Genomic DNA, 25,867 nt, shown 5'->3' on the forward strand with positions numbered 1-25,867 from the left:
CCCTCGTCCTGTCACTGCAGGCCTTTCTAAACAGGTTCTCCCCAGCCTTCCTGTAGCCCCCTCAGGTACTGGAAGGCTGCTATGAGGTCTCCCCGGAGCCTCCTCTTCTCCAGGCTGAACAACCCCAGCTCCCTCAGCCTGTCCTCGTAGCAGAGGTGCTCCATCCCCCTGATCATCCTTGTGGCCCTCCTCTGGACCCTCTCCATCAGATCCATGTCCTTCTTATATTGAGGGCTCCAGACCTGCACACAATACTCCAGGTGAGGTCTCACCAGAGCAGAGTAAAGTGGCAGAATCCCCTCTCTGGACCTGCTGGCAACGCATCTTTTGATGCAGCCCAGGATGGGATTGGCCTTTGGGCCGCAAGTGCCCACTGCCTGCTCATGTCCAGCTTCTCATCCACCAGCACCCCCAAGTCCCTTTCCTCAGGGACGTTAGATTATGTGGCTGAATAATTATATAATTATTATTATATATAATACATGGCCTTGAGTTAGGTTGTATTCAGTAGAAACGTTTATGTCATAGGAATGTTCTTTTGCTCTTCTGTCAAAGAGTAAGCAAGGTTGAAATCATATGGGAATAGTAAATATGCTCACAGAACAAAAGATTTGTTAATTATTTCTTAACCTTCATTTTAATATAAATTTAAGCTTAAGGCAGGTATTTCTACTTATAACACAGCAGGAATTCAAAGTTCTCAAGACTAAGTCATTACCAGTCCTGCTGATAAGGAATAATTGACAATGTATACCAATTGCTATCCCACATCAAGGTCTGCCGATAAAAAACAAAAGTGATTCTTATATCCTATTTAATAAAGACACATTTTAAGGTATCCATGCATATACATGAACCCTAAAGATTGGTGAAATATTAGCAAAGTTTCAGAAAGCACGCCAAAGTCTTTGACTCTATTAGTGGCAATTGATTTTTATTTCTTTTTATAAACATAGTGTGTCTAAAATGTAACATTTGTTAGAGTTACTAGACAGCTTTTCTTGTAAAAGTTATTATGTCTTTCTGGATAGAAGAGTCATGTATGTTGTGGGGGTTTATGCTGTGGTTTTTTGTTTGTGTTTTTTTTTTATCAAGCACATGAGCAAGTAAAACTTCTGAGTTACAGAAGTTTATGTAATAGCACAGTCGATATGTTTAATGGAAAATGGCCAAAAATTTTGCCTGGCACTGCCTCTGTATGTATTAGATTATCATTTTAATTGACAATTTTAGTTGTGCAGATGTCTTTAATTTGTTGCTCTCTGAAGTTTATTTTTACCATATGTAGCGAAAATGTACTCTGCAGGAGACTTAGCAAGGGGCTTACATTTTATTTACTTCAAAAATTGATTATATTGGAGATAATAATTTAGTCACCACACTAAAATGCAATTTGTATTTGCCTTTTACCCTCAGATATCTTTATCCTTCAACAAATGAAGTCTCTGTAGGATATCAGGGTATGGTTAGAAAATTGTTGAGAAGCCACTTTGCATAATCTGAGATGCCATAGTCACATGTGTAAGGAAACAATTGCAACATTCCAATTTAGATCCTTAAGACTAGTTTCCAGTGAGCAGCATGTTAGGACAGATGCGTGGGCTGCTTGTAAATGCTGTACATGTTGGAATCAACTTTGCCTTCACCCCTCAAACTGATTTTTATTAAAAGATGGATAATGGTTTAGGACATCTAATATGTGCATGCAGTTCATAAAATATAGGCTTTGTGGAATTTTTGGTTTGTTCATTTTTTAAAAAGTTCTCTTAATTCTGGGCATACCATGCAACCAGATTTAGCCTTAATATGAGCACTGATTTCTGAGGTCGAGTTATCCCTAACTCTTAATCAATCCAAGATCTTAGCTTATATAATTAGTTTGTCAGATATTTGTACAGTATTGCAAAACTTAGAAAAAACAGATGACTTCCAAATAAATGGGTAAGGAGGTTTGGGACACGTGGGGAAAGTTAGAGAAAGTTGAGTTCATTTGCGCAGCAATAAAAATATAGCAAATACTCAGATGACACATTTGTGTGAACATGACCTTGGATCAAATAGCAAATACATAAATGTCGTGTTTGTCCGAATGTGACCTTGCATGGGTTCAAATATCAATCATAAATCAAATTCTAGCTTGTAAAGAAATTCTAATGTAAAGAAAACAGCCTCTTACTATGCATCAAATCTTTGTTTTGTGGTTGTTGTGGTCTTCACATGTAAGTCTTCATCAAACACACGGAGCGTGTGTGCTAAACACTGTATTCTTTTAGCTTCATCACCTACAAGATGTTGTCATGAATGATTTAGAATCTGTAAAAATTTGAAGCACGAAATTCTATGGCTGCTATGATTAATGTGTGTAATCTTGCTCAAGCATGGGATAGTTTGAGTGGAATATAACAGTTGCAGATACTGACATGGAAACCCATTGGATAAAGAGCAAAACTTGGAAATTCTTTGGAGAGTGGAAAAGAAAAAGGTAGAGTGTGTTGCAAGCATAAGTGTGTATGTGTCAGTGAAGTGGGGTTTTTATTAGAAACTGTGGGTAGCTGTAAGTAGTACTTGGGGAACTGTGTTTGAACTGGAAAGCGAGCGCATATCAGAGAACAGAGAGTTCCCTATAACATAGTGGCTACTAAGATGTTGCCATGGCTTATTTTCTTGCAGGAAAAAAAAGTCCTATTCTTTTGAATCTTTTGTTAATAAAATATACTTGCTTCACTGGTCATACCTCAAAAATACTGGATATTATTAACTCCAAATCTGAATATTTGCTTTACATGCATTAATACCTAATGTAGGCAATTGAATAAACCTCCCTCATATGGTTGTCCAGGCTAATTTTTTTTTAAGTCATGTTAATAATAGTATGTTTATTCTATAGATTAAGCTTGTAATCAATTCTCAACCATGTGCAAGAGCTCATTGTTTATTACAAAAGTGCAAACAGAAACAGAATAAATAGACAAAGAAAAAAATTGCAAATTGCCAGTTTTTCAGGATTTCTAGGCATCTTGACAATAAAAGTTAAAGCAAGGCTAAAGACTTTAAACCAAATTTTTCCACTTATGACTTCGACTTATGTCAGGAATCATCTAGACATCAGACTGGATTATAAAGTAGTTTAAAAACCCCAACAAACCCCACAACCTCAAAAAACCCAACCCAACCACCACCAACAACAAAAAACCAAAGAAAAGACTCCACCAAAAACACGTCTTGAAGAAAGTAGTAAAGTGAAGGAGAACATTATAGGTTACCAATAACCCTAATATAATATTATATAGTATGTTAACTCATACTTCTATTGACTGATACTGAAGTCCTGACTAGTGACTCTTACAATAATTTAAAGCATTCAGCAGACATAGATTTAAAACAGACACTTGAACACTTTACCTTGACACATAGGTACTTCTGACTTGAGCTTCAGTTCAGCTTTCACTGGAATGAAAGGCAGGTCTTCCTATTCCTGATTGCAGAAAGCACCAAAGTATTCCCTTTTTGGGTATGAAAACTCATGTCTAGAGGAGAAAAAAGCAAACAAAAATGTTTCAATATCATATTGGTATTCTGTGCAGACTTGAATCTATTTGAGCTTGGTGTCATTCCAAGCAACACCCCAGCCTCCACCCTGTACAGAAACGAGGTAGGAAAACCAGATTTTTCTTTGATCAGCAGGACCTTGCTGCAAATTTCAGTAGTGTCACATCTGATATCCATTTATGTGGAAGAAAGTAAGTATGACTTCAGATAGATGTAAACTTGAGGTCTTGTCTCTGGAGCCTAAAGGCAAAGGTTACAAAACCTTTATGTCCCATTGCTGGTGAAGTCAAATCTGGCTCCCTTGTTAAAGGGGTCAGCAATGGCTAATTTAAAGATGGGCTTCAGATCTCGTTGTACTGATAACCTAGAACTATGTTATTTACATCTTAAGTTGAGCTCTGTCTGCTAGTGGCTGGCTAGTCTAATGTTGTGGGTCAAATCCAGTGAAATCTATTTTCTGGTCTGATATAAAGTTAGTGTAAAAGTCATGTATGTAGATGTAAAGTGTTCTCATCTGAGTTCCTGGTTACCAAGTTCTGGACAGGCTTGTTGAATTTAAAATTTCTCATTAAAACACCATTTGATGCTAAGATGTTGTTTCTTTACAAGCAGCTGAAGTCTTCCTTTGAACTAGATTTTACTCTCAGCTTGAGTGTCCAGCATTGGAATTGTTATTTTATTTATTGGAGTGTATTGTTTCAACTCAGAGTAAATGCCTGTATCTTCCCTTTACTGGATTTCTGTGGGAGTTTTACTGCTGGAAGGATGCTGAGTAGCTGTGCGTGATCTCCCGAGCCTGTATGACAGTTCCCTGGCCCTATCAAAGATGATACTACTTAATCTGATAGAGATGCTGTCTGATCTGTAGAGCAGTTTTGAGCTCTCATCAGAGACTTCAGAGGCATGGCTGCTTTCCTTCAGGCAATGCACGTGCCTGCTTCACAGGTCCAGCCTGTTGATACAATCATTGGGCTCTTCAGAGAGGCTTCAGGCTGCACATAACACGTGTATTTGTTGGCCGTGTAGCAGCACGTGTATCCCTCTCCCCACCCAATTATTTCTGCTCCCTCCATGGAGCCAGCCCACGTATTTGTAAGGCTTTGCAGTGAACTGGATCAGGGAAGTGATCTGATCAGAAAGTACTGCTTTTTTAATTTGTAATCATGGCCTCAAAGACCCCTCACGACTCTGGAAAGTCCATTGAGTTCCACTCAACCCAAATGTGTAAGTGAGGTGCTTTGACATTAGGTGACATGAATACCCCTCCTAGGACTGTTTGCTAAAAATTAATCTCTACTTTGTAACTTTTTTCTCCATTAGTAATTGCATCTGTTATGTGAAAGTGAGAGGGTATGGTATTTAGGATAAATAGTTTAATTACCTCCTGAATAGTTTTGTTATTAGTTACTTCTTAAGCAGTAATCTTGGCACCCCCCACCAATTTTTAGAACTATTTAGAGTATAATGAGTGTGTTACATAACTGAAAGAAAACATTGGAGGAAAATTCACATTAGAGTGAGTATATAACCATGAAGGTATAGAAAGCAGCTGAATAGTTTTAAAGCAGAAATGTTGCATTTAAAAGGGGGATGAGTGGCCCTGTTCAGAGACATTTATCTTCCTTTAATATATTCTGGGCAATGAGACTCCACTTTGAGAGAGTCAGGACCCGTGAAGTGGCTTCCACCCTGTGCCACTAAATCTTGGAAAGAAGCTACAGGGAGATGCCAACAGGGATTGAAGGTGGCTCAGTAACTGCAAAGGAGTTGAATAGTGACTCTTAGTGATTATGTCATTGTTCACTGTATTTTTTCAGTTTGTGTTTTTTCTCCCCTTCCTCAGCCAATTGGTTGCTTTTTGGCTGGTTTTTTTCTGTCTGTCTCTGTGTAGGGTCTGCCCAAATTGTTGTACCTGAGCAGCATTAAGCAATCATTTCAATAAGTATTTTGGGGTTTTAGGTCTGTGTAGGTTGTGATATTGCTGCAAATGCTAAATATTTAACTGCGTCTTTGTATATGCTGCAGTTATAAGCAATTCAAAGTTCTCTTTCATAAAGAGATATGGTAGCATTTTGTCTAGCAATCCAAGATGACTTTGTATGTCTTGCCTTTAACTGAATGTTTTTATAATCATACAGATCGAGGTTTTAGATTTTTGCCTGGGAGGGACACTAATGTTAAACAGATGTTCCTAGAGCCTTAAATGTCTGTTAATACAGATTCTGCATTATGGCTGCTTTGCACTTGAATATTATGTAAGTGAGCTTTCATATTTAGTATGGCTACCTCCTCTGTCAGAGCCCTTGTTTGTTTTCTCTATAAGTTTGTATCCTGATACTGTGTTTTACTGGTGGTAATACTCTTCTTGCCACGTGACAGGTGTTGCTTATGTTAGTGTCCCCTTACACATGTTCTTACTTTTGAAAGTGGTTTGCACCAGGAAAAGAGTGGATTTGTGCCACTGACTTACAAATTCCAGCTTATACTTTTATTAAGTCATTTCCTTATTTTTTCCAAAGTAAAAGTAACAGAACAACTAACAAAACAGTGATATCTGATGAACTGAGACTTTAGTTAAACTAGTGGCAAACCTGCCATCCCAAATATCACGGATATTGCATGATATAAGACTTTCTGGCCACACCATTACACCTTTCTATATAGCTGGAAAACATCTATTCCACATAAGCCTCAAAATAATCTTATTTAAAATCTCTTAGTACTGCAATATAGAAGAATCATATATGCTCTTGACAGTCTGGTGGAGTACACCTAGTTGAAGACTGCTTCTGCTTAGTGTAACATATATATAGGTAGTTGTGTATGTGATACTGTCCACGCCTGACCTGTCATTAATCAGACTGCTCTTGTATGCATCTTCTTATTGCTGACTTACTTGTACAGCCTGTTAATTCATCTCTTTTAGTCCCATCTTTAAAAGTACTTGCTTATGGTGTTGGCTGATTACTTGTATGGAAAAGTTGATAAAAATTGTTAATTTTCAGTAAAAAAATTCTTGGATCATGTCTTTTAAAATCCAACAGGACAGAAAATCCTGGGACCAAGGATGCTTCTGCCTGGCTCAGTAAGTTCTGCTTGGGTTTGGTTGAGTAATATAAAACAACAAAATACTCTCATATTGTTTTTAACACTTTTAATATCAAACAGCAAAATATTTGCAGTGTTTTGAAGCTTTATCAACTCTTCCCATGTGAGATTAGACGTGTGTTATTGCTGTATCTTCTGATGCAATTAGAGAAATGTGTTCAGAGTAAAACTCATCATGGTCCTCACTTTCTGAAGCCAGTACACTTGCCTTTGTGGCCTGTGTTCTTCCTTCAGAAACTTTAGTGTTCCTCCAGTTCTGCAAGTACTTATGGATCAGAGAAAGAGGATTGTCTTTTTTCCTTTTTTTGTTTCGGGAAAGAATGTTCTTCCTTTTTGATCAGCTAATAATAAATTTACATCTTTTTATCCTGCTGCAGACTAATATAGACCAGGTTGCCTTACAAGCTGTGTCATTCCACTTCTGTTTATAAGGGGAATGATTTGGGGAAAGAAGAACATTGTGCAGCATATATATACATTCTACCATAAAAAAAATAAGGTAGCACAATCAAGATTGCATAGACTTTTTCATGATGTAACTTTTAAGAACTTAACTTTGCATTTTTCAAATGTAGGGTATTTTGATTTGTTTTAAAGGCAAGGATGCTTGTAAGTTGTATATGATACCTTGGAGTGTAACCATAGAGGAAAAAAATGCAAAGTTTTTCTGGGGTTTTTTTTGGGGGGGTGCAACTGGCAGTCTTGATGAAGACTGCATGCATAGTAAATTCTCTTTGTCTTAGGTTCTTAATACTTCATAAATTATAAAATGTTACAGTATGTAAGGTTGCAAAGTATGAAAACTGAATCAAATATCACTGGATAGAGGAGAAAACATACGTCTGTTACCAGATTGGGACTGGAGCTCATATTTTAGGTGCCAAATTTTATTTTCAGTTCTTGTTATTTTCAGTTGGTTTTATTTGTTGAATTAGGATATTGGAAATATCCTGTAGCTTACATATTTCAGGCTTTTCCCATTCACATAAGTTTTCTAAAAGTATCTACTGCAGCCACTAGTTTTCAGGGTGCTGTGTTTAGCCGTAGCATTCTCAAAATGACCTAGAGGTAATGATTGTTTCAACTTTAACCTTGCATTTGCAAGCAAGCCCTTTACACGATCAATTTGTTTATGCAGTTAATCCAGACTTTGTCACTGCTTCTCAGAGACCTTTGCATCTCAGAGACCTGTTTCCTTGCAGTGATTATCCCCAGCCTGGCAAGTATTAAATGTGTAAGGGTGAGGGGTTTAGTCTCACACCGTCCCTTTCCAACAATGAAGGTATTTTCCTTTGATAATTTGACCATGATTTCTGTAAGACCTGTTTCAAGTTCATAGGTTTATACTTATTGGATGTTGGCTCGTGTGGTGGTGGGAAAGGAGGACTTCTGAGAATAGACATATTTCAGAGATAACAGGCTGCGAGGGAGCACCAGTAAAACCTCTTTATTCTTAAAACCTTAATTTCATGAAAGTGCGTTCTTACTTTTCTATTTCATACTCTCTTGTTTTCAGTTTACTTTGTGGGTGTTTGTATGTGGGGGTAGGGAAGCGGGGTGTGGAGACTAAAATATTGTATGGGAAACTGAGAAAATCCTCTGCCAGTGTCTTTGTGGTATAGAATTTTTCTGAAGTGAAGAATAAGAAGAAATGTTGACTTACACAGCTGCTTGAGTGGAATTACCACACTGCAGCTACCACATCTACTGTTGTAACATGTACAGCATTTTTGTAAAGCAAAGTACTGTCTGTGAATACTACTTGAACTTCATACTCATTACCCTTTTGATTTTAGAAGCTTTATTTTCAAAAAAGCAAGGATCAATGCCTATTAAGTTAAACCTGCCAATTAAAGCGTACACATGTGTAAACATGCAGAAAATACAGAGAAGATAGAAGGCAGCTTATTAACTTAGAAGTTTTCTGTGCTTACAGAAACAATATTCATTATATTGTTTTCAGTAATGATAATATTGGTATATTTTGACAATCTTCAGAAATGGTTGTATAATGACTATGCTTACTAAGGCAGCTTGTTAATCATTGACAAGAGCCGTAATGATTAAGCAGCTGTAATTTACTAGTAGTGTTTGAAAGTACAAAAGGGTATGCAGTTTAATAGTTAAAACAATAAGCAATTCATTTATATTTCACTAGCTGTTAGGTTGTTCTTACATGTGCTCAGCTTTTAAAAAGACTGCTGAATTTTAAATATTGACTGTAAATGTGGTAAAGCATGGTGCAATTTGGGCAATACCAGGCACGTTGCTGAAGGAGCCGTTGCCATGTTGAGAGTTCAGCTATCGAGCCTTTCCTTTGTTTTCCTGTCAAATGATAGCTGTTTTGTTTCAAGGTAGGCTTCAACGTTCACTTAATCTTTTAAAAATACTTGTGTTGGACGAAGAAGTCATACTTGGAGAGGTGAATGTGATTCAATAGGGAACTTGGAGTGATGTTGGGTACAAGGAGCCTAGTGCCTCTTGGAACTTCGCCAGCTCTCCTGGGGCCAGGATACATATCTGCAGAGGAAGATAATGTTTCTGGGCTGTGAACAACTGTTTTAGCCTGGGAGAACTTCACGAGGAGCACAGTGGAGGAGCAGTGCCCATCATACGCTCGCTCTGCCGTTCCTCACTTCCTTTTTTGTTGATGGCTCCTTAGGGAGTCACATTTGGTACCCTCCTTTGGATTGCCGGAGAACAGTTGTTATTATTCTCGGCTCTCAGTACAAAAACAACTTAGGTCAAGGTTTCTTTAGTCTTTTCCTCACTACAAAATAGCCGCGTCACAGGAACAGCAATTTAATTTCATTTTAACAAATGAAATACTTAAAAGTGATGTCTCGTTTCTCAACTTGAGCATATTATCTTCCGTTTTCATCAGGAATATCAGATGCAGAATGTAATGTTTTGGACTCTGTTGGACGACTAACAGCAAACAGCAGTTAGTCCCAGGTGTTACTGAGCAGGTTCATGCTGCCTCAACAGAGGAGTTGTACAAAGATGTTCAAGATTGAAACTACTGGCAGAGAATAACAGATGACGTTAACCAGAAATGTTTGCAGTTGATTCTTTTCCTTCCTTTGTGAATGTAACATTTTGTAAATGCACGCTGCATCTGCAAAATTACTCTCTATCTTGAGTATTCAGGAGATTGGAAGTGTTGATCTGAATAAATGCAGATGGTTTAGCAGTAAAATCTTTGTCAGATAATCTGCAATAATTTGTGCCATTTTCTTTTGGTGTGTGACCACACAATCCTACAGCATTAGGTTAGTTACTTTATTTTTAAGTAGTGCTTTATTTAGAGTTCTCATTCATATAATTTCTGATTATTTTTTTCCTTCAGTAACTATGGTCATGTATGTTACAGTATCAAATGTAGATATTCCTCAGTATTTTTTCAGGTTACAAACTGGTAGGATTTATAAGAGAAATGAAGGTTGTTCTATGAGACAGGACAACTGTCGAGCTTTAAAAGAAAGTGACAATTGGAATTTATTTTACTGAACAGATTCAGATTATGGAAATATCGTAGGGACTATAACTGATAGTAATTACTCAGTCTTCTGTGTGAAAGAAGTTATTTTGTTCCAGTGTTCCAGTAAAATGTTCTGTTATGTTGTAAAATAATTAGGCATCACAATCAGTATTGCTTGGATACTCTTAAAAAGAAAGCTGCACCAGCATCTCAGCTGATCCCTTCAGAAAGAAGTTGAGATGTGCATGAAAACTCTTGCATAGCTTATAGATATTCTATTACAGAGCTGGCAGTCCTAACGAGTATTTAATATATCAAACTGGAAAACTTAATTTGAGTGGTATTTTTAAATACAGGCAAACTGTGCACAGTGATAGAGTAACAATGTGATACATCCAAATAAAATCAACAGAAACATATCTGTCTGTAACTGGTGCTAGACATCATGGATAAATTCCCATTCTTAATCTCCTAGATATTCCTATTTACTACACTGTGTGGTATAGAACATGTTTTCCTTTTTTTAGTTAATACTATCCTGTTTCAAAGAAATCGGGCAAATATGCCTTTACTAAGGGCCCTTGTAGTATGAGATGGCATGTTAGTAATAGTGACAGTGTCTGAGATCTTTCTTACTCAAAGGATAGTGGAATTTTATCTCTTGGTTTGATATTTAGAGACCTGATTCTTATAATTTGTGATTCATTTCAGTCGTCAGCCTTAAGAATTGTATATTGTATTTGGCTTAGTTTTCATATAAAAATACAATGAATCTTGTGAAAACTTTTGTCATCTCAGTTAAGCTGGACAGATCCTGAAATCTCCAGTATTTACTTTCATAAAGAACTCCAGTTAAGTGTGTGAACTGAGTAAAATGAATAGAAGCTCTGGATTTTACTCTGTGTTTGTGTCTGCTACCCCTTTAGTTCTGTCCTTCCAGGTAGATGGTAAGCTATTAAACTGGGGAAAAAATCTGTATCTTTGCCCTAGAATGCTATTTGGGTTGGAAAAAAGTGTGCCACAAATTAAATACTATAATAGTATTATTTTCATGAATTGCAGGAAAACTTATCTAAGTAGACACTGTTTAAGTAAACTCTTTTTTTTACCCTTGACATATTTTCTTACAAAAAAAAAAAATACAACAGGTACTATGGTGCACAGAGCTGTAATAAATTGTCCAAGGATATAAAAAACATATTGTTTTGTTCTAATTGCCTGAGTTTATGATTACATGACAATTTCAGTCTCCCCTGGTACCTGAGCAGTTATCATTTTTATGCTAAAAGCAAATAATGAGTGTGTAGGATGTACCTCTACAGCCATTTGATAACGCAACTGAAAAATTAGGGTACTCTGAAAATCAAAGGAAAGTTTTGACAAGTGTAATGTGTGTACTTAAAATAACCTTGATTAGCTGGAAGGATGCAAATTGTGGAGTAGAAAACCTTATGTAATACAGATTAGTTTTAAAAATTGTTTGTCTTGCCTTCTAGTCATGTAGTGAACACATTGGAAAACACTATAAAGTGATATATGTGCATCATTGGTTTTCCATGAACTAGCAGACAGAAGTAGCAGCGTGCACTGATAAGTGCACCTGAAAAATAAATCATTTAAAAACTGTGTGCACATCGCAGGTTGTTACAAGCATAACTTTTAGATGTCTTTAGAGTAGGTCATTCTGCCCTCAGTTATGTCTGTGTAATACCATGTAAAGCAAATATAATTGAAGGCAGCCTTTTGCCATCAGCCCAGGGATAAAAGGCTCGATTGTAGATATCTTACTTCAAAACATTTTGAAGGTTTTCTCACATCTTTTGTCATTAGTGTGTAAAGCAGTAGTCAGCACTTTGTATTAATTTTAGCTGTACCTTTTGGTCGATTACACAGCCCAAAAAATACACTTTTTCTCCAGGATAAATGCCTGATTTTCGTAGAATGAACCTGTCACAGATGATTGAAGAAAAGGATTGATTCCTTAATAGAAAATGTTTAGTGTCATAGGAATGAAAGTTTGAAATTTGAAATTTTTGAAATTTTAGATAGCATCAAGGAAGATTTTTTTTTTTTTTTTTTTTTTGTTATCATAACATAGCACTTTTGTTGTAAAATTGGCATTTGTATATCCCCGTATAACCGGTTCCGGGTAGTTTCAAGCTTCCCAATAACCTGCAGCAAACACGTGTCCTTGGCAAAGGCCAGCTTTGAGCTGTAGCCACAGTAACAGCCAGAGCTTCTCTAAAGGCCCGTGGAGATTCATTGCATTGTTAGTTACTGGGTTACTCTCTTTTCCAGTTAGTTACTGGAAAAGATGAGTTTCTTTCAGCAGAAATATACGTACGCAGCAGGAGGAAAACTCAGCAGTACAATTATTAATTCCTTCCCTGACAAGTTTATAGAAGAATTACAATTTGTGACATTTTCTTAGAAATCTGTGCTGTTACTCAAAGTTGATGACCCCGGTGGCTAGTTTTGAAGGCAGCTTTAAAAAACTTATTTCACTGTAGGAAATATAACTAACTCTAGGAATTACAGATAATACTGAATTGTACATGCTGGAGCATTCGAATTAGGCTAAAAAAGCGTTAGTCTGGCCCACTTCTACAAAGATATTAGTGTAAGACAGTATTTTGTTCTCTGCAGTGTCATTAAGACCTATCAAACTAATCTAAAAGAGATAAGAACAGAGGACCAAATCAACGTGTCTAAAGCTGTTAGATAAGGTGAGCAAAGACTGCTCAAACATAATACATGTGCATATTGATATTTGTTCTTTTTTCTATAAATTTTGGTGGGAAGTGCATAGTGCTTGCTGTAGAAACACAATATGTAACTTTTATCAGCAAAGGAGAGAAAACAACAATCTACAGATTGATGTTGTCATAACTTTAATTCATATTGAAGTATTTGGGGGATTTTTTTTTTTTTTTTAATCTGTCCTGTTGATGATTCATGTTGCGTAAAGCTTCTGGAGCCACAGAATGTTGTATAATATTTCACTATTGGACTAGAACTCCTGTATTCAGTGTGCTGTAACTGATTCAAATATTTAAAAAAAATAGATATTCTGATATTTTAAGTACAGGGGTTTATTTATATATTTTTTTTTTTAATTGCTCTTTCACCAGTGTAAAGAAGTTTGAGTGACTGCTCTATTTGATCAAAATGGTGGACACTGAAAACCAGCTCTATCCCCTTACTCCCTTGGAGGAGGATGATATAGGCAGCCCTTTATCTGGAGAGTTCCTGCAAGGTATGGAGAACATTCAAGACCTCTCTCAGTCTCTAGGTGATGATAGCTCTGGAGCTTTAAGTTTAACAGAGTTCCAGTCATTGGGAAATGGTCCTGGATCTGATGGATCAGTTATAACAGGTAAGATACTTTTGATTTTACCATAAAACTTTCTTTTAGAAATACATAGTGACAGAAATTTAAAACTTTTTAATGCAATAATTTTTTTTTATGACTAAGTGACACTAGAAATATATAAGGTGATTATAGCATGGTCTTAAAACATTTAAGGCTGAAGTTAATTTAGTGGGCAAATGTCGCTGAGAAATTGCTGTAACATAAAGTTGTTGTTTTAAATTATTATTAGTGTCAAAACATTTTTCAAAATAACTTTTTAAAATCACTATTACTAGCAAAGAAGTTACTATGTGTTGTAGTAATTTAGGAAGTCACAATATTGCGCTAAAAGTAATTCCCAATCTTTTAAAGTTTCTTGAAATCGCGTATATTTGAAAAGTATAGTGAAATGTTTGCCAGAATGTACAGTCTAACCCTTGAAAGCTCACCTAGAGTTCCAGTTTAGTTTACTGATGTTTTGAACATGCTGGTTTCTCCCTCTTCTCAAGAGTGGCATTGTTCAGCTAATGACTGGTTAAAGTAACAGCCTCAGAGTGCTCATACATTACGTAGTCTCTAGTCAAAAGATCTTTGCAAGCAGCTTTGTTTGAAACAACAAAATATAAATAATCGAAGCGGTGTGGGACACTGCAATAATGTCAGTAAAGTATTCCTTTTGGAACTGTGGTTTTACAGATCTTTTAGCAGTAGAGCCATTTCTGGTTGTTTTACGTTATGTCTCGATTTTGAGTGTCTTACTTGAAATCAATACCCAGGCTGTGATCACAATTTTATCTTGCAAAAACTGCCCTAATACTCCTGAGGTGTGTCTCTGCTCAAATGGTTGAAATGAATAGTGTGAATTTTGAATGGAGGAGAGAGACCTGCCTCTTGGCACCATTGCCCAGAGGAATGTTTGTAGAAATATGATTTGGGTCCTTTTTGGTTGTAGATCTTGCCTTGTACAAGAGAAGTTTTTATGTGCCGGGTTTATAACATAGTCCTTCTGAGACATGAGGTTTTTTAATTATTCGTGTGGTACAAGCCCTACAATAATTTACATCAGCTTCTACTGTCACCTTCTAATTTGATTAGTCAGTGCTCATTGCAAAAAGTTCTAGTTTTGCTGTTAGAGAAGATGGAAAATGTAAACTTTTAAGACTCAAATTCCATAAGGCGAGTAAAAAGAAATACAAATCACACTTTAAAAAAATCCTGGGTTTTAGGCTGTTCTTGATGACTCTGATGCCTGTAGGCTTGGCATTGCTGGCAATGCAGACTCTGAGTTCTAAGCCAAGGTTTTTTCCAACATAATACTTGCTGACCTACATTCACGAGTGTTTCTTAATCTTTCTGTTAAAATAACACACCCATTAATTTGCTGAAGTCTTGTGGTGCGAGTTGCAAGATGGAAGATAAAAGAAAAAAAATTTCTGGCCTCAGAAAATATTTTCCTCAAAGAAGGTGGAAATATTTATTGAAATAATTACGGTTGGAATGTGTTAGTTCTGTAACATGTTCATTTAGTGGTAAAATATCTGGAGAATTTATTTCATTATACAACAATTCAGAAATGCTTTTCTCATTATAATCAAAAGGTAAAATATCTGAGCAAGGCTTCAATTTCCTTGATTTCCTTGCCATCTTGAACGGCAAGATGAGCTATTAGTAACTTTGTTGGAAAGAACGAGTGACAAGTTGAACAGATATTGTGATACACACTTGAAGTCATGCAGGGTTCTATTCGATTGTGATTTTTTGGGGGGTTTTGGGTTTGTTTTTTTTTATATTTTGTACCATTTTTTGTTGAGCAGCAGATACATGTTGAATACTGCTTTTCAAATTTAACTTATTTGTGAAGACGGTACATATGCATTTTGAGGTTAAGAAAATTTCCTTGATTTAAAAGAAGCATTCCGTACTTTTTAGTTATTTATATTGAGTTGTGGGATAAAAAAAATAATTCAAGTTCACATCGAATTAAGAAACATTTGAAAAAATCAAAGTAAAAAATGGATGGAACACGGGAAAATCCAAAAGACCTTGGTTTTCTCTTATATTGTGTGGTGTATATTTATTGAATCCTCAAGAACCATTATCATCCTTCTAGTTCTTGTTATCAGGGTTACTTTGGTAAAGCTTTTTGTTTGTTGACATTGTATGTCTTGTCAAAATTAGCAGGGTAAACCCTGTATGTTGTGTGTGTTTGCACTGTTAATATACATTTTAATTACTTTTCAAACACTTGTGGCCAAATTATTGGTTCACTTAATGCCTATTAACTCATGATTATTTTTCAGAATATGCTCATTTTTGTGTGGATTTAGTGTGGAAATGGTATCAACCTTGGTAGTATAGTATTTATGAAGTGTTCCTTTTTCTTTTAGACACCCTTTCACCAGCATCCAGTCCTTCATCCATTAATTTTGCCACAGCTCCAGGTAGCATAGATGAATCACCCAGTGGAGCATTAAACATTGAATGTAGAATTTGTGGGGATAAAGCCTCAGGCTACCATTACGGAGTACATGCTTGTGAAGGTTGTAAGGTACAGTCGTAATTTTCTTTTTAAGAACCTAAATCATGTTGCTTTATTTACAGGGTTCTATGAAGATAAACATTTGTTACAGAATTGTAATCGCTAGAATTATATTCATTAAATATTTATTTGAATAATAAACCAATCTGTGATCTTTTTTTGGAAATAAATTGTTCCAGTACCACAACTGGATACCGTAACTCAATACCAGACCTTCATCAAGCAGGGGCAATTCACAGTGATAATCTTAATGCTGCTTTTCTGGATATAGCTAGTTAAATGCTAAAACAACTTAAAACACTAAACTGTGACTAAAAGTCAAAGCCTACTTGCTCCACTAGTGTTTTATTTGTGTTGGGAGTATGGCTGTGAGAAGCATGTGATTTTGCTACATTTCCATAACAGCTGTAATAAATCCTGAATTTCTCATCTCCACCACATTCTGCCTGAATCACTTAGTATTGTGCATCTTGTAGTTTTGGGGCCAGTGCACGTCTCTGGGGCAAATTAATGTTATCATTAATGTATAATTTTTGGGATAATATGGCCCAGGAATTATAAGATTCTTTTCTTTTTCCTTCTAATGTTTTTAATGTTTTAGTTTTCCTTTTTTTTTCCCCCCTAAATGATAATGTAAGGTGAAAGAAAGAGTTGTATACGTGTACACTTTTCTCTCGTGCTCAATGTCAGAAGATAATTCAAATATAAATCTTTCAGAATAATGCTAGAATCTCTGTTAGAGATGGGGAGCCAATTCACAGTCAGATGTGTCTCACAGTCTAAATGACATGTTATTATGTCACGTGAAGCCAAATGTTGCAATGTCTCTAAAAAATTTTGCTAACCCTGTGATTTCATGGTATGAGATTAGCATTGCATTGCAGTATCAAGACATCGCAGTAAGATCAGTTGAGTTACAGGCTTCTCTGTAATGCTAATTTTTGTGCCTTTGGCTTTTTCTATACGCGTGCTGTGTTGTCATACCCCTCCCATCTGCTGCGTGAGGAAAAGATGCGTTAAATCTGTGTGATTTACGCATGCAAAAGCAGCGTAGGATTGTTTTGCTTAATCCTTAAGAGCAAATCTACTCAGGTTCTCTCTCAAGAAAGAAGCTTGAGCTACTCCCTCCTTTCACATTTGCTATTCTACCCACTGCTTCGCTGAGTAGCGCAGGAGATTCTTGCCTTTGGGCAGGTTATACTTTGCATATTATTTTGTTAGTGACATCAATAAACAATAAAAGAAAAAAAAAAACAACCTGTATGATTGAAGCTTAGCACTCAATAGTCTTTAACGTTACATATTGTTTTCTCAAACTTTTTATAGGGTTTTTTTAGAAGAACGATTCGATTAAAACTCATCTATGATAAATGTGATCGCAACTGCAAAATTCAGAAAAAAAATCGTAATAAGTGCCAATACTGTCGTTTCCAAAAGTGCCTTTCAGTTGGAATGTCACATAATGGTAGGTAAGAGTGCCCTTAATAATTTAGTTGTTCCTGCCCAGGGTCTGCTTCTAGAAGCAGGCACTTGGATAGCTTTTTTACTTACACGTGAGTCAGATTTTTACAGTAGAGACTGGGGGGGGACACACACAACAGTTTCTCTAACGAGTAGTTAATGTAACTGATACACAGCTGCCAAATGTACTTTATGAGCTTTACACAATTGTGCTGGATGTCTGTTTGTCCATATGAATGTTCATTTAGTTGCTTTCTTCACCCAGAACTTTGGCACCAGTAGCCCCATTGAAATGAGTTTCAATACCAGAAGAATTCTGATGAAGGGCATTGTGAAGGAGTAGGAGGAGAACAACTAACTCATTGTGGGGGAGACTGACGTAGGACAGAATTCTGTAGAAAAGCAGGCTTCATTATTTTTCAGGTTACAGTGCAACAGCTCTTGGGCAGATGGTTCAGGGGAGGGGGGGGCGAACATCTGTGCTGACTGTGGAACAGGAATCTAGTAGGTGGCTTGTTAAATGGAATGGTAAAAATTCAGTGTCTAGATATCAACTTTAAAAATTATGTTATTGTTTATGTTCATGATTTAAGATAAGGCTGGTACGCCTGTGGCTTACAGGCTGATTTCAACCCACAAGGCAGTGTTATGCACAGTATGTAGCTTGCTAAGCAACTTTGGAAAAGAGGGAGAGGCCAAGCCATGAGAAAGCACATTTTGCTTGGCCAGATGACAGCAGTTTGCTTTTCCTGTGTAGGTCTGATAGTGTCAAGGCTGAACTTGGGAGCAGATGCAATTTGGGAGCTGGTGAAAAGTAGGTGAAAATGCTGGGCTAGGTAAAAAGCTGTGGGATGAGAGATGAACTTCCTAAGAAAACTATGCAGACAAGATGGATGGGGTGGGGACATGGTTGGGGAAGCTGCCTATGGCACTGTAGGCTAAGAGTCCTAGCAAGAAACATTTGGAGAGTTGACTTTCTGGTTCTGGGGAAGTCTGGCTCCCTTGTGGTAAGCCTTGACTGAGATGAAGGTCCATTGGGAGAGGGTTGATAGGCTCTGCAAGATTGGTGATAACCTTCATGAAGCAGCACATTGAGGAAGAGTGTGCCAACCAACAAAGTAGTATCTCGGGCAGGAGTTGAGCAGGAAGCTGTGCTGGGTTGGCAGGAGTTAACATTCAGTTGAAGCTGTTCCATCTTAGTAAAACATTGTGGTCACCTGTGCTCCAGCTGAAGGGACTAGGAGTTTTACTGCAGCAAACACATGGGAGGCAGTGGGGGAAGGAGATGACTGCTAACTTGCAGGAGATACTTCTCAGGAAAAGAGCTAGAACTAGATTTACAACCATGACCTTAAAACTGTAAGTTTTGGTTTAGAGCAAATATTCTTCCACTTTTCCAATAGACCCATGGCTAGATTCCAAACAGGCTTTCCATTTTGGACTTCCACTGAAGTCCAAAACTGTATTTCACATCATGCCTAGAGTCACCTCCATATGTTAAGAAACACTGTTGTGGTTTAGGCCGAATTGGCTGACTACAGGTGACAAATGCTCTCGCCCCACCTCTTGCTCCGAGGAGAGGAGGAGGAGGGATAAAGAGATTTACAAGTTTAGAAGGAACTAAACTACTTTAATGAAATACTAATAATAAAAAAAAAAAAAAAGAAAATGATGATATAGATACAATATATAAAAAATGCATCAAGCTCCCAGGATGACGTCACCAGCAGGCACTTGGGAAGTCCCAGACTGGACTTAGTGATGGACAGGAACTGGATTCCAGCTCTGGAGTCAAGAACACACAGATCAGGATCAAAGGCAGATGAAGAGACAGGGTCCTTTTTGGATGTCGGCCATTGGAGAAATAGGCTGACCCTGTGATCCCCCAGCTTTTCTACAGAGCATGGGGCAGATGGGATGGAATATCCTGTTGATCAGGTTTGGTTCACCTCTCCTGTCCACTCCTCCCTGCAGGTGGACCTTGGTTGTTATAGCAATGAGTATAAGCAAGAGCCTCTCTGCCTACCATTCCTTGGCATCAACTCTAAACAGAGGTCTCCTCACTCTGAGAACTGGCAGTTTTCTGCACAATATGCCGTTAATTTCAGAGAGTTAGAAGAGGCCTAACTAAGAAGCAAAATTACTGAACAGAAAGCTGGTTCTATTCTACCTCAAACCAGGGCAGACACCTCCTTTTGTCATGAAAAAATTCCTTGGGCATGTTGAAGGGTTAATTCTGCCTGTGCTCTGAATTGCTCACTCTGAGCAGTGAGGTTCTGTCCTCTCACTGGAGGTGAGAGGACCCCACTGAAATGAGGTAAGAGTAACCAGCTATGTTAGCAATCTCAAAACCTTGCACACCATCAGAGCATAAGGGCCCTTTTAAAAAGAAAGCTGGTGTAGTTTTAAACTGAAGAAGGGGGTGGACATGCCTATTTTATTGCTAGATGGCAAGACCACTTGCTGAAGAACTGGGAGACCTCCATACGCAGCGGTGTTTCAAACTTGCATCTCCTACTTCTCAAAATAATATCCTAGTGACTAGACTAGAAGAACCATACGCAGTGGTGTTTCAAACTTGCATCTCCTACCTCTCAAAATAATATCCTAGTGACTAGACTAGGAACTCAAACCCTATTCTCATCCTCTCCAGTCTTGTAGGGCGAATTTAGTGAAAGAAGCAGCATAAAATGCTGTGTCTAGGAGGAGGTTTTATTGACTATAGGCGTTGAGCATAAATCCAGGTCTCTGATCTGTTTTATTCTCACTAGACAGTACAGATGTGTTGAACTGAATATCTGGTGCATAAAGAACTGAATGCCCCAGCAGGTTCAGCATCAGCAATGGGATTTGGGCCCAACTCTGTTGCTCCCGAGGCAGCTCTCCAGCTGCCATGTGTGCTCTATGCCAAGCTCCTGCCATGAACTTTCTCAGTTTTTCAGAATTCCCAAGCTGGACTTTAAGTTTCGTGTTGGGAGTTGTAAAACATAAGAGGAAGAGAACAAAATACAACTACTTAGGAAATGTAGAAGGAAAAAGGCACGCGTTCTAGCTCACTACAGTTTGTGATTTGAAACATCTGATTGCCTTTGCGTTCTAGCTCACTACAGATACCAGTTTGTGATTTGAAACATCTGATTGCCTTCAGTTTAGCATATTGACTTAATAGTCACCGACTATGTTGGAAAGGATTAGATTTTTTTTTACTCATGAGTTTATCATAATAAAGATACTATCTCTACCTCAGTTTTTCTAGACAGAAATTCTTACTTATCTAAGTGGTAAAAGGTTTTTGTTTAACTTACATTTGTTTTACAATTATGTCTTCCCATCAGCAATACGTTTTGGAAGAATGCCAAGGTCTGAGAAAGCCAAGTTGAAAGCAGAAATTCTAACCGGTGAAAATTATGTCGAAGATTCAGAAATGGCAGATCTTAAATCACTCGCCAAAAGAATTCATGATGCTTACCTGAAAAACTTCAATATGAACAAGGTTAAAGCCAGAATCATCCTCGCAGGGAAAACTAATAACAATCCAGTAAGTACTTTTGCTGTAACTTTAAAGTAAAGCTGGCGAGTACGTAAAGTGATTATAATAATTTGTTAAACTCTTAAGCAAATCTTTTTGAAAATAAATATCATGCTGATACAGACATGAAATATGCAAAAGGAATACCCGTGGTAAATATGTTTTTTTCTAGCCACTATGAGAATAATAGGAAGCTTCAGGAAAATAATGTGATTAACCTGTAAATGGAAGCTCATAACCTTAAATTCTATTAGACACAAGGTAAAGAAAATCAGTTCTTAATTAAAAAAAAAAAAGTGATATCTGAATGTAAATACCTTTTGGTATGGGTGGGGGAAATGGTTCAAAATTAATTTCTTATTATGAAAGGGAAAAAAAAAATGGAATAAATCCTGTTATCTTTTATGGTGTACAGGAGCTCTGTAAGACTTTTGTTTTAATCACAACAATATTAATGGCAGGAGGGGGAAGAACACTTGAGTTTGTAATTCTTTGTTTACGGTTCTGGCCGTTTCTTCACCCAGTCTTCGTGGTCTTTACCTATGGTTACTTTGAAAGGGAGAAGCAAGCAGAGTTGGGAAGACACATACACTGCAGAGGTCATTTTTCTTTCAGGATAACTTAGCCAAGTATTATACCAAATAGTGAATGTTCTCTAAGAATTTTACTTAGCTCATACAACTTAATATGTGTTCTGAAATATTTACTAGTTGCACAACATCGAGATTTAAGTCTGAGCCATACTGTTTTAAGAATTGGGAATAATTTTCCTAAAAAATAATTAATATGGTAAGAAACATCATTAGACAATGAAGAATTTTGGCTATTTAATGCTATCAACTGCTTTTTGTTTTGTAGCACAGGAGATAGTATAACTATTGTAAGGACTGACTTGTTTCACTTTATGCATTTTTTTTCTTATTTTGTTGTGATTTAAGTTAATTAAATGTAGAAGATAAAATTGTTGGTAAAATAAGATACTTAATATCAGTAAACATTTGCAGGGAAGGTTTTACATACGCCATAATAAAACCATATACCTGTGGGGATGACTGTTATAAAAATTGTAAGCAAGCTGTCTTCTATAATTATGGAATTTGGTGTATTACAGTTTAGCTTAGCCATGCATACAGGCTTCTACATTAAGAGTCTTTTTCACTGGATTAAAGAGATCCTTAAAATTAAGCATAGGCTTAAATTTTTTGGAGGGTACAAGCTGGCAGAAGGCTGCAGTAAGTGCCATGTGTTAACACCTTACCAAGTAGGTATCTGCATAAAAGTCCCTTTCAAGCTTGTTATCACATCAGAATCATAATTTACAATCTGTGTTGTACATGCAGGGATTCTAGGTCACTGCACCCTCATTTTTGAGTTTGCATTAATGCAGTCAAGGCTCTCAGATTATAATAATCCAATTGACAAGCTAATAGTGGCTTGCATGTGTCTTGGTAAATTTACAAGTAAAAATTAATGAGGAATTAGATCTAGTATATTATAAACAGGCAGCTTCCTCATTCTTCAGTCTGCAGGGAAGAAGAGAGGTTCTTTAATCTGTTTCATCATTTCTGGGGAAAACAGACATTTTAATTTTCTTTTGACTTTTTAACAGGAAAAAAAAATGAAGGGTTTGTTGTTGGTAATCCATCTGTTTCTGAACAATACATTATCAGATTTCAGTGAATCCTGATTCTTGGCACCACTGTAACTCATTTCTGCATGAACAAACATTTTTCATGATGATGAGGTATCACTTTTAAATTGAAATGGTCTTTGCAGAAAACAAGTGTGGCCATAGTAAAATGATGATAAATTCCCAAAAGATTACATGATAGCCTACTTCTTTTAAAGGGTTTAGAAATGTGGTGGGTTTATTGCTTTGCCACTTTCTGCTCGTATCTGTATGCACAGAGGAAGTGCTGTTTGATACAACTCTAAGTACTGAAATGAGATGGAATGTGTAGTTGCCATAAGCATTTAAAAATGGAAAACTGGGAAATCAGCATGTTTGACGTTTTTTCAAATGAAATAAGTGAATTCTATGAGTTTCTAACAGGAAACCAAGTGTTCCTCATGCTATTTAATCTGAGATGAGCAAAACAGCACAGGCAAGGTGCTTTGCTTAGCATTTCTGGACGTAGATTTATGTTCAAGGTCAATTGATATGACTTTGGTAGGCTGAGAAGCGTTGAGGTTTGTTGTTTTGCTGTTGTGAATTGTCCTCTTCAGATACATATCAAACTATTTTTGAGTTCTGACTGTTCTCAAGAAAGTCTGAATGTTTGGTTTTTTTGTTTTTTTTTTTTTAATATGATGTTTTAAGAGACTGGCTCATGACATTGTAATGCACCTACCTTTTTAAATTAAGGTGGTTATGGAAAAGACCACGATCAAGACTGAATTTTGTGTTGTCTGACATTCTGGTGGGATTCTGGGTCTAGAGATGACTTAGCATTAAATGGAGCTACAAAGATGAGCTGAATTTCTTTGGTAGATCAGCTGGGACATTCTATGAAAATCAGATAATAAAACACAAGAGTAGTATAGGGTTCACATTCTTTTGCAGACACGCTGTCCTGTATTTAAATGGCTGTCTGTATTCCCACTAGGCTACAGCAGGAAAGCTTCATGATGTGCATCAAGTGTAGGTAGCTTAGGAATCCATAGGAGCCACAGGCAGAATAACCTGGGCTTCTGGAGAAGGTAAGATGAGTCTTTTGTGAACCTTCTGGGACTTGCTTGGAACTGGATATCTGCATACTAAGCACAGTACTTCTGGATCTTTCCTCTAACGACTGCATAAAACTAGATTAAAGATATGTCATACATACTTACATTTGACTAGTGGTGTTTACAGAGCAGGCTTGTTCTTAGAAGTTGCAGTTTGTAGCTCTGTAACACATGGTTTCTCTTCATGCAGACCTATGAAAGAACTCAAGGTTTGTTAATAGTTGAAGACCGACTAGCACAAAAGTTAAAGTCCGTCAAAAATCAAGTTCTTTAGGAAACCAAGGATTAATAACCATTAGTTTGTAACTGCATTTGTATTTTTTTTTCTCTGTAGCCATTTGTTATACACGATATGGATACCTTATGTATGGCAGAGAAGACCCTGGTGGCAAAATTGGTAGCCAATGGCATTCAGAACAAGGAAGCAGAAGTTCGGATCTTCCACTGCTGCCAGTGTACGTCTGTAGAGACTGTCACAGAACTTACTGAATTTGCCAAATCTATCCCTGGCTTCTCCAGTCTTGACTTGAATGATCAAGTGACACTGTTAAAATATGGAGTTTATGAAGCCATATTTGCCATGTTAGCATCTGTGATGAACAAGGACGGGATGCTGGTAGCCTATGGAAATGGTTTTATAACCCGGGAGTTCCTGAAAAGCCTGAGAAAGCCATTCTGTGATATCATGGAGCCCAAATTTGATTTTGCAATGAAATTTAACGCACTAGAATTGGATGATAGTGATATATCCCTTTTTGTTGCTGCCATCATTTGCTGTGGAGGTAAGCATTACCTATTTGTTCTTTAAGGTAATAAATTTTAACATTTTCTTCATGCGAATGAATACTTTTAATGGAAAAGCTTACATATTTCTTGAAGATTCAATAATACCATTACCAATTTTCCCTTTTGGTGTGTTTCATGGAAGATTAACAGTCTTGATTCTGTGTTTTGCTTTGCAGAATTGTAGACATGCTTGGAATTACTGTTTAAGCTCACTTACAGAGGGGTCTAAGTTACTCTCTGTTTTTAAAAGTGGCGTATGAAGAGTGTTGGTAGTTGTTTTGTTTGGGCTTGGGAGGATTTTTATTTTTTTGATCTTTAAGGCTGGGTTGGAAACAGTATTTGTATCCGCCAAATGGGCAGAAAAATTCTATGTAATGAGAGTGGAGGCAGGTGCAGATTATAGCTTTGCTCATCTTTGACATTTGCTGATTGCATCACGTAATGAGTTCTGCACAAAAGCACAGCTCTGATGCACTTCCTGTGTTCTGATTTTAATGTCACAGGCTGTTTTAAACAAACAGCTTGCTTAGCTAATTAAAAAAAAAAAAAAGCTGATGGTATTTTAAAAAATTATTTCATAGTATCTAAGGATATGGGATAAGCTTGTTGTTTGTTTGTTTGGTTTTTTTAATTCCTGTTGTTTGAACTGCTCCTGAGTGAAGGGACACAAATGTAATAGTAATTTATACTCCTTTCATTCCTCTAGAAAGTTAGGATGTTCATATTTACGGTTCAGTTCAAAACTATCCCAAAGCATTTTGAGAAAGGAAAATAAAAGATCAAGAAGGTTCCAACAGCTACTCCTGCCTGCCTTTTTTTGTTTTCTGCCAAACTCAGAGGATGTTTCGCTTCCTATGTTGCACCCTCAGCGATTGCAAGAAGAGAGATACCATCTACAGACATTCAAAAGCTTCATGTGCTAGTTTAGAGAGCAGGTTCCCATCAAATCTTGAATTACTTTTGCACAATACATTGGTATTTTGACGTGTTTTCAAACGTCAAGAGAGTTGTTTGCAGGCAAAATGTTTTGGGGTTGGTTTTTTTTTGTGGTTGGACTCAATGATCTCTGAGGTCCCTTCCAACCACTACAATTCTGTGATTCTGTGCTTTAACTCCAGCATTGGTGATGACTAACAAAAATTAAATAAACCAGAGTAGAGATGTGCACTTTCAACCTCTTTTCCTCTAAAATAATCCCCTGTAGAATTCCTACATCAACTGCAGGCACCTCTTAATTCATCTGTCTGCAGTAAAACATTAATTGATACCCTTATTTTTTTTTCTGTCTACTCATTTATGCTTAGGACAGATTCTACACTGGAAATGGCTGTCTGG

The 25,867-nt window shown here is 37.0% G+C and overlaps 1 protein-coding gene across 3 annotated transcripts in view; it reads left to right on the forward strand.

Annotated features, from left to right (window-relative positions):
• LOC106898156 (peroxisome proliferator-activated receptor alpha-like) overlaps positions 1 to 24,985 on the forward strand; it is a 35,648-nt gene extending 10,663 nt beyond the window's left edge. For 2 of the 3 annotated variants that reach the window (XM_014959257.1, XM_014959258.1), the window contains exons 4-8: positions 13,270 to 13,514; positions 15,878 to 16,038; positions 17,356 to 17,494; positions 20,826 to 21,028; positions 24,081 to 24,983. In XM_014959257.1, coding sequence (XP_014814743.1) covers positions 13,307 to 13,514; positions 15,878 to 16,038; positions 17,356 to 17,494; positions 20,826 to 21,028; positions 24,081 to 24,554 — 1,185 coding nt within the window. In that variant the 5' untranslated portion in view covers positions 13,270 to 13,306 and the 3' untranslated portion in view covers positions 24,555 to 24,983. Of the gene's footprint in view, positions 1 to 13,269; positions 13,515 to 15,877; positions 16,039 to 17,355; positions 17,495 to 20,825; positions 21,029 to 24,080 lie in introns of all 3 variants that reach the window. The other variant, XM_014959259.1, reaches the window with a different exon arrangement.
• Positions 24,986 to 25,867: the final 882 nt, after the last annotated feature.

This window comes from Calidris pugnax, unplaced genomic scaffold, assembly GCF_001431845.1.
Source record: "Calidris pugnax isolate Ruff unplaced genomic scaffold, ASM143184v1 scaffold298, whole genome shotgun sequence".
NCBI lineage: Eukaryota > Metazoa > Chordata > Aves > Charadriiformes > Scolopacidae > Calidris > Calidris pugnax.